This window comes from Euleptes europaea, chromosome 3 (assembly GCF_029931775.1).
Source record: "Euleptes europaea isolate rEulEur1 chromosome 3, rEulEur1.hap1, whole genome shotgun sequence".
Lineage (NCBI taxonomy): Eukaryota > Metazoa > Chordata > Lepidosauria > Squamata > Sphaerodactylidae > Euleptes > Euleptes europaea.
In genome coordinates, this window is record NC_079314.1 from 89,108,264 (window position 1) to 89,117,878 (window position 9,615).

The 9,615-nt window shown below is 43.7% G+C and overlaps 1 protein-coding gene across 1 annotated transcript in view; it reads right to left on the reverse strand.

Annotated features, from left to right (window-relative positions):
- Positions 1–9,615, reverse strand: part of L3MBTL2 (L3MBTL histone methyl-lysine binding protein 2) — a 31,602-nt gene that overhangs the window by 5,468 nt on the left and 16,519 nt on the right. The window contains exons 8-13 of the mRNA XM_056846202.1: positions 9,463–9,551; positions 6,951–7,182; positions 6,026–6,102; positions 3,972–4,076; positions 3,283–3,430; positions 2,453–2,535 (exon numbers count right to left, since the gene is read on the reverse strand). Of these exons, the coding sequence (XP_056702180.1) occupies positions 2,453–2,535; positions 3,283–3,430; positions 3,972–4,076; positions 6,026–6,102; positions 6,951–7,182; positions 9,463–9,551 (734 nt within the window). The remainder of the gene's footprint in view (positions 1–2,452; positions 2,536–3,282; positions 3,431–3,971; positions 4,077–6,025; positions 6,103–6,950; positions 7,183–9,462; positions 9,552–9,615) is intronic.

A 9,615-nucleotide genomic window follows, 5' to 3' on the forward strand; every position in this document is an offset into this window, starting at 1 on the left:
TTGCTCTCTTTAAGGATGTGAAAGGCTGTCACTTAGAGGCTGTCAGGGAGCTGTTCCTGTTGGCAGCAGAGGATAGAACTCGCAATATGAGTATAAATTACGGACAGAAAGGTATCAGCTGGACATTAGGAAAACATTTTTTACAGTAAGAGTAGTTCAGCAGTGGAACTGGCTGCCTAGGGGTGAGCTCCTCCTCACTGGCAGTCTTCAATCAGCTGCTGGATGAACATTTGTCGGGGTGCTTTAGACTGACGCTGCATTAAGCAGGAGATTGGACTAGATGGCCTGCATGGCCCCTTACAACTCTATGATTCTATAGAAATGTATGATGTGCCTGCATTTGGAATATTGGGCATACTGGTTATTCTACTTCAGAAGGGATAGGACATAGCTGGAAAAGGCAACCAAGATATTGTCGAAGGCTTTCACGGTCAGAGTTCATTGGTTCTTGTAGGTTATCCGGGCTGTGTAACCGTGGTCTTGGAATTTTCTTTCCTGACGTTTCGCCAGCAACTGTGGCAGGCATCTTCAGAGTAGTAACACTGAAGGACAGTGTCTCTCAGTGTCAAGGGTGTAGAAAGAGTAATATATAGTCAGAAAGGGGTTGGGTTTGAGCTGAGTATTGTCCTGCAAAAGTATTGTCCTGTAAGTATCAAGATAATGTGCTAATGAGGGTATGGTATGTTAATATGGAACCATTGTATCCTGAAGTGATCTGTTAATGTGTGTAATCCAAAACTAATCTGTATGGCTATTGTTGAATGTTGTCTTTGTCTGGAGGTGTTTCAGGGCAGGAAGCCAAGCCTTATTCATTCTTAAACTCTCCTCTTTTCTGTTAAAGTTGTGCTGATGTTTGTGAATTTCAATGGCTTCTCTGTGCAATCTGACAAAATAGTTGGTAGAATTGTCCAGTCTTTCAGTGTCTTGGAATAAGACCCTGTGTCCTGTTTGTGTCAGTCCATGTTCAGCCACTGCTGATTTCTCAGGTTGGCCAAGTCTGCAGTATCTTTCATGTTCTTTTATCCTTGTTTGTATGCTGCGTTTTGTGGTCCCGATGTAAACTTCTCCACAGCTGCAAGGTATACGATATACTCCTGCAGAGGTGAGGGGGTCTCTTTTGTCTTTTGCTGATCGTAGCATTTGTTGTATTTTCTTGGTGGGTTCAAACCTTCAGTTAGGTCACAAGGTCTACCGGAAACCAACTCACACAGATCGCTACTTACACAAAAACTCCAACCACCACCCCCGACAGAAAAGAGGAATAATCAAAACATTAATGGACCGTGCAAGACGGATCTGTGAACCACAGTTTCTCAAGGAAGAAACTAACCATCTAAATCACGCACTGCTAGCAAACGGCTACTCCAAGAATGAAATCAGAAGGGCCATTGAACCAAACAAAAATCAGAAAACTCAAGAAAAACAGTCTCCCATAGGAAAGGTATTCTTGCCATTTATTAAAGGAGTCACTGATAGGATGGAGAAACTTTTGAAAAAACATAACCTACAAACAGTGTTTAAACCCACCAAGAAAATACAACAAATGCTACGATCAGCAAAAGACAAAAGAGACCCCCTCACCTCTGCAGGAGTATATCGTATACCTTGCAGCTGTGGAGAAGTTTACATCGGGACCACAAAACGCAGCATACAAACAAGGATAAAAGAACATGAAAGATACTGCAGACTTGGCCAACCTGAGAAATCAGCAGTGGCTGAACATGGACTGACACAAACAGGACACAGGGTCTTATTCCAAGACACTGAAAGACTGGACAATTCTACCAACTATTTTGTCAGATTGCACAGAGAAGCCATTGAAATTCACAAACATCAGCACAACTTTAACAGAAAAGAGGAGAGTTTAAGAATGAATAAGGCTTGGCTTCCTGCCCTGAAACACCTCCAGACAAAGACAACATTCAACAATAGCCATACAGATTAGTTTTGGATTACACACATTAACAGATCACTTCAGGATACAATGGTTCCATATTAACATACCATACCCTCATTAGCACATTATCTTGATACTTACAGGACAATACTTTTGCAGGACAATACTCAGCTCAAACCCAACCCCTTTCTGACTATATATTACTCTTTCTACACCCTTGACACTGAGAGACACTGTCCTTCAGTGTTACTACTCTGAAGATGCCTGCCACAGTTGCTGGCGAAACGTCAGGAAAGAAAATTCCAAGACCACGGTTACACAGCCCGGATAACCTACAAGAACCAAGCAACCAAGATAGTTGAGGGGTTGGAGCACCTTCCCTAAGAAGAAACAAAAATAAAAGGATTTTTTCCCTCTAAATTAAAACAGCCCAAATATTTGAGCCTTTCAACTTAGGGAAGGTGCTCCAAATCCCTCCAGACTGCCCCCTTTTTATTTCTTCTTTCAGTGTGTGATAGGAGTATCAGAAGTGTAGAGCTTTTATGTGATACTCACCATACTGAACAGGCGTGTTGGCGCAGCCTTGAACTTGGTCTTTTCCAGGTAATTTGCCCAGCTGAAGGTCTTGGCATCATATCCTGAAGTAATTCAAAAATCGGGCTGTTAGTAGCATAAAATAGGGTGGGGGAGGGAAAGCTTTCCAGAGCACTGGAAAAAAACAGTGGCAAAATGTAAGATGGGCATCTCCGGGGAACAGTTCGAAAAGAGGCACCACTACAGCGGATTTGTCAAGCCGTGTTTGTTTTTCAAGGTGGAACAACACTGTGCAGGAGTTAAGGGGTGCTGAGGAAGTTATCTAGAAAACCAAACAATGCAAGCTTCCAGAGAGCTGGAAGAGCAGAGAGAAATCAGTGCTTTTGCTCAGCCTTCAAACCATGAAGAACAGGGATGTTTTATCTTTTTTTGCCATCAAGTCACAGCTGACTTATGGTGACCCTGTGGAGTTTTCAAGGCAAGAGACGTTCAGAAGTGTTTTGCCATTTCCTTTCTCTGCATCACAACCCTGGACTTCCTTGGTGGTCTCCCATCCAAATACTATCCAGGGCCGATCCTGCTTAGCTTCCATGACTGGGTTAGCCTGGGCTATCCAGGTCAGGAGGGTAGAGCGATGTTAGCAGTAAGAAAATGATTTTCAGGATGACTTATCTTGTTCAATTAAACCCAGCTGGCAGCAGGAGAGAAACTAAACTCCATCTTTACTTCAAATTATGAGTCTTTCAAGTTGCTCATTTCTTACCTCACTGTGTTAACAGGAGGGCGTGGGATTCTACTGGCTTCTGTGACAAAGCTGGAAAAGTGAAGGAAAAGGGTTGGAGTTGCCTCACCTTTTGGAGGAGTCAGTTCAATGCCATTCTTCTTACAGAAACCAGCAGGGAAAATGGAGTGCAGGGAAGCATGGTAGCAGAACCAATCAGACCCATCCTCAGAGGCCGTGCCATCTATGCCAATCATCAGATATCCATCCAAGAGGACCTAAAGCAGGCCGAGCATGAGAAGAGAAGCCACCAACCAAGCCTTTCCCCTGAAAGCTTCCCTACTAAAATATTTCATGGCAGCAGTTTCCCCACTAGAGACCCCCCTGCTGCCTCATTTATTCTCCCACCCAGCCTTTCTCGCACAAGGAAAGCCAAGGCAGGTTAATATATAAACATGCGTAGATACACAAAGCACAATGTAAATATTCTGCAACACACTAATATGTTCCAAAAATACATAGAAGGCAGGCTTCTCAATATCTACCAGATGTTTTATGCTTCTAAAAAAGTGTAGCACTAGGTTCTAGTACACCTGTTTAGGGAAGGAGCTCTGGAGATTCCTGTTCTGTACCTGAAATAGACAGCAGAAGATGGAATCTGAACCAGGAGGTACCCCCAAAGGTAAAATCAGAGCCACACTCCTATCCTTCCATCACAGTTCTGCCATCTGCCTAAAACCTGCCCTCCCAAGCCAAAGGTTAAGTGAGTGCAAGAGGACAAAGCCCCCGAATTCCAGCGATTGATTCCAGCCAGCATACCTTGCGAATGGTAGCCACACAAATGTTGCCCAGATTCAAAGGGTCAATAGCTTCCAGCTTCATGCCCTCTTCAAACCAACCACCCTCTGGATAGACAGCACGAACCTGGAACAGATTGTGGTCAAGTCTATTACATTATTACACAGCATGGTTGCAAGAGCAAACATGATAAACATGCCAAACGCTTAATCATTAATACTGAACATTGTATCACTATATCTAAGTCTGAACCGGGCTCTAGAGAATGGATTTTTTGAAATCCACACAGTGGCCAAGGACAAAACCAGAATATTTTCCCACAAACCTCAGGGAAGCCCCAAGTTTGCAGAAAAATCTGAAATATTAACACACAAATAAAAAATCCTAAAATGACAGAAACAACATTTGTAGCTTAGTGATGAATGCCTACTGAGATTCACAAGACTAGATTTGGAGATCTGTGGCCATTTTTGGGGCTTGCTAGACAACCACAACAATATTGTCACGCCTTCCAAGTCTTTGGTTTGTCAGTCAAAATGGGAGAGGGGAGGGGGATGGGAAAAGGATGAAGAGGGAAAGAGGGAAAGAACAGAGAAGGAGAAGCTGAAGAGGGAATAACAGAAAAGGGAAGTTGGAGGGGCTGGAGAGAAGAAACAGGGAGACGCAGCCAGGAGAGGTAAAAAGGGAAAGGTGACAACAGGGGCAGGTGGAAGGGAGGGAAAGAAGAAAAGCCAGTTCTTAATTTCTATCACATTCCAGTATTCCTGCCCTGTTGGAGGAAGATAAAAATTATTCTTGCTAAGCACACTGCCTACTTTGCTACATCTCATCCTCTCTTTTACAGCAAAGAGATATTGCCCATTCGTCTAACCCAAGTATAGGATGGCAACTCCCTTTTCAACCACAGACAGTTCTGCACTTGCTTCTGGAGCAAATATTCGTTCTTTTCTTCGCTGTCCTTTGCACTGATTTGGAGGATCTGAGTGAATTAATGTTCCTTTAAAGCTACTGCAGAGGAGTTGTGGCTCAGTGATAAAACATACACTGCACATGCAGAAAGTCCCAGGTTCAACCTCTGGCATCTTCAGTTAAAAGAATCTCAGGTAGACAGAACAGGAAAGACCTTTCTCTGCCTGATACCCAAGAGAGCCCTTGCCAGTTAGAATTATCTGACGAGTGATATGGCTTTTCTGGAAGGTTTTTGGATTCAAAGGTTTCTAGGTCCCAAAATACAGTGCCAGGATTTAACATACTAAACAAAATTTGAGAAGTATCATGTTAACTTTATATCCCAATAATAATACTTGAACTAAACTAACACATAACAGGATTTAATTGTAAATTCTATTCACAAGAGGTTGATGTGAAGTGGGATCTCCTATCCACAAATGTGAACCTTATCTATGCAGTCCCTTAAAGGTTGGGACCAAAATTGTAACAGGCTTGAGATTTCAGTACTAGAGTTTCTTTTATTTCACAGCTTTGACACCAAGTTCTGAGATGTTACGATGTTTGTTTTTTGTTTTTTAAATTCTAGATTACCTTGATTGTCAAACATTTAACAATGTTCTTTTTTCAGTTTTCTGATAAGTTTCGACAGGTTAGAGTAACACATCCCACAAGTTTTAATTTGTTACTAAAGTCTAACTTTTACGACAAATCAATAAAACATACATGTTTTATTTTCTCACACACATATCCTAGGGACAACCACCCGAAAAACATTACAACTCTGAAACTGCCAATCTTACTTAATATTATATTGGCAATGCCATCACATTCATTATTACTAATTTTGTAAATCAATTAATCCTTTGAAATTGAAAAATTTTCTGTAGAAAAATAAAGCACTGGAAAATTCCCTGCCCATTTCTCTGATTCTGATTTGCTATAAGACAGCTTCCTATGCTCCTGCTGTTATGCCTATCTAGGGAAAGACAGAGAATCCAACCATTTTATCAAATGCAACCCCAAGAATGATACAGACTTATTTTCCCTCCTCCTACCAAGTGCTACCAAATGCTCTACCTCTGGGCAGCAGTGGAAACAAGAACAAGAAGCTGATGCTCTCCTACCTTCTTGAAAAGATGCGGAACAGCATCACAGTAGATCTTCCGGAAGGTAGGGTGGTTTGCCATTCCATTACACTTTTCTTCCAGCAAAGACATAATACGGGGAGAGAGAGAACTAAGGCATCTAGAATGGCCTGGATAGCTACTAGTAATCTTTAACAAGGAAAATTAAACTTAATTTGAAATATTAGCAACTCAACCTCAGCTTAATTCTTTATTCTTCCTGCAAAAGTGCAAGACTGACATACATGAACGTATATATGGACTGGAATGGACCTATTACATTTACATCAGTCAGAAAACCAAATTATAAATTATTACATAGCAAGGGTGGTAAGATTAGGTCCAGCAATCCATGTGTTCAACTGCAACACCTGAGCAGTTCAGGAACATGAAATGAAACTGGTATTGGTCTCCTTAATGTAAATGCAAGTGCTAAGGGTACTGCTGCTTCCTCGCTTCCTTGTACCACCATCAGAATCTCAGAGTGAGGATGGGCCAAGTACAATTCTAATGTAAAAGTCAATGCAGCTGACATTTCCTTGCTGAATATTTTGCTGGGGACAGGCAACTAAGGTTCCTGGAGTGGCAAACACACACCACTCTTGATACATTGTAGGAAGCTAAAGGTAGATTGGAAAGGCACCTGAATTAAGAAAGGCACATAAACTGACATGAACTTTACTCCCCACCGATGTTTATCTCAAGTATCTTTCCTCCACTTCCTAGCATAAAGGAAGGTGGTAGGAGTGGGACACCAGTATGAATTTTAACTCCTTCAAACACATGGAGAATACTTGGACACAAGACCCACCAGCAACCAACCACTGCCGCTTCAGCAGTAGACCAGGCCACTACTCTGGACAAGAATATGATCTCCCAACAGCCACCCCTGCCATTTAAATACATTGGGCATGAGAACTCTCACCTGCTTTCTTAATGCTATGGCCAACCCTTCGAGACCAGCCCACAGGGTGGATGAGGGGACTCCACATGTGACACCAGAAATCGTCATCGCTGTCCCCATCCTCATAAAGGAGCCTCAGCCGACCACCGATCACCGTGTCGACTACTGCCATACGTGTCCGTGAAACACGGGTCTTGTCCACCACTTCCACTCTCACGCCTTGGCGGAAAGGGTACTTCATGTTCTCAGTCATCTGCGTAAACAAAGAGGCAAACGCTCTGGTGCCATCTACATCCCATAACACAACTATCTTCTACTGAGGCTTACTATCAACTGAGCTTCTCACAACGCCTCTGACCACAGAGTGCAGTTCCTCCTGAATGAGGGCAATTGCATTAAATTAGCAGATCCCCATCCCTTGCCAACATAAAATGACCTGCTAAGTATTGGGATGAATCATCACCTTTTTATTGTCCCTTCCCCCGGAGCATTTAGATGAAGGGTACTGAGTTGTAGTTTGTAGTCAGCATTCCAGAGCCAAAGTCAGATTTGTTTAACCAAGATTCCATATGAAGGTTCGCATCAAAGCACTGATGGGAGCAGCCATAGCTAGGCCAGTACACTGAGCTATGAACTGGGAAATCCTCAATTTAAATATCCCTTAACACATGAACTTTGGCCGCCCATTCTCAGCCTCCTGACTTGGATTCATAGGGGAATTGCCATGCACAGGGTGTGCCTGTGTGTGACTGCTTCTGCCAAACTTCATCCAATGGGAGGCCTCCAACTCCCTCATGCTATTTCAGGGAATTCCCCATTTCAAGGGGAATTTGGGACTTTTTTTTGCCCCCTTTTGTCTGCAGAAACCTTCTGGTAGATCCAAGCCCCTACCTACAGGATAAGAATACTACTACTCTAGCTCACATGGCTATTGTAAGGATCACTGTGATCATGACACTCAAACACATGCTATAGAAAACACTGTAAAACAGACTCTCAGCCAGATCCCAGCTATACTTCCTCAGAAGTAAGCCCAATAGATTTCCAATGGGACTCACAGCCAAGTATGCATGCATAGTACTGTGGTCCAAACTTCGACGGCTGATCCTGAAGCAAAACCTATCAACTGAGCCTCCACCAAGGAAAAGTTCTTTTGACCTGTATTGCTGAGTAACCCACTGTCAGCCATGACAATGTACTGTAATACAGGAAAGAGAAAGGAGGCAGACTTAAACAGCAAGCATTCATCCTGCAGCCATTAGTCAGCCCTTCCACCACTACAATAAGCAAATGACCCATACTGCCAGCGACTCCAAATCAGCACTGCACACATTTCACATGAAAGCCGAAACCCACAAATCTCTTCCTTAATCCGCCATCTCGTTATTCAAAACCGAGAAAAGCACTGGCCCAGGGTGCTTTCTAAAACATGTCAGCAGGGGGAGCCTCTCCAACAGATCCTTGCAAGCTGAAGAATGGAGTTTGCCCTGCGCTCGCAAACAGATTCATCAGCTTACACCATGCTATATTTTTTCCATGCCCGGGCTGTTTTGATCACTTAGGGCAAGGTTTCTGAGGATGTAGAGGATGCTTTTCTTTCCCAAAGAGTAGCTATACTCTGACCACAACAGGGCTTCCAAAGCATACCTGATGAGCTTCAACAACTGCTCCCCACTCCAACTGGGCCATCAAGGCCAGGCACTAAGAGCCAATGTGATGTAGTGATTAGTATTTTAGACTAGGATCTGGGAGACCCAAGTTCAAATTCCCACCCTACCTTGGAAAGTCACTGGGTGACCTCAGGCCAGTCACACACTATCTCAACCTAACCTACCTCACAAGGTTGGGAGGCTTAAATGAAAGAGGTGAGCAACGTAAGCAGCTCTGTGTCCCTACTGCGCATACATGAAGCAGACAAACAAAGGCAGCTGCATTGAACCGGCAATGCAAGAGCAGTGAGGATGGGAGGTCGGGCTGCATCCCCCCCTTCTAAACTCCTCTAACTTTCTACTAGTCCTGCATTCACCAACTACCTTAGAGAGCCTAGACTGTGCATTTGGAACTAATTCCTATGCCTTTGCACGGGAGGTCTGTGCTCATCAGACACTACAATCCGATGCATATGGGGGGGGAGTGATGCGAAAAAACTGCCCCTTGCATAGAGAGGACAGGATTGTGATCAGAGTCTTAACAATGTATCAACTGATTCCTCAGTCGCTGTGTCCCCCACTAGTCATCCACACTTGTCAAAGGAACTAATCAGTACTGCCTGCGGCTATATATTTCAGCCTTTCCGACTGCTGCATGGTCCAGCACTGCACAGCCCTTCAGCTCATACTGATCCTTGCTGGGATGCACAGATGACTAGAACCCGGTCAAGCTGAAGACCACCACCTGCACCCCACAAAGATAGACATGAAGCATGGAGGAGGAGGGCTAAGAAAAAGGCATGCACACCTCCAGGACACCGCAAGTTGGTACTACAGCATCCCATCAGGAGATCAAGAAGCTGGACAAATCAAGAGGGAGTTACCTTTATGTGGAAATCTGCTGGGATGGTCCTGGCTCCTACCAGCTTCTTCATAAGGTAACCCCTCCAGTTTGTGTCCTTGGAGCGGATAGCTGCACAGGGAAGACAAAAAAGCAACCAAAAGAGCTCACTTGGCATGCTTTTTACATCTGCGAG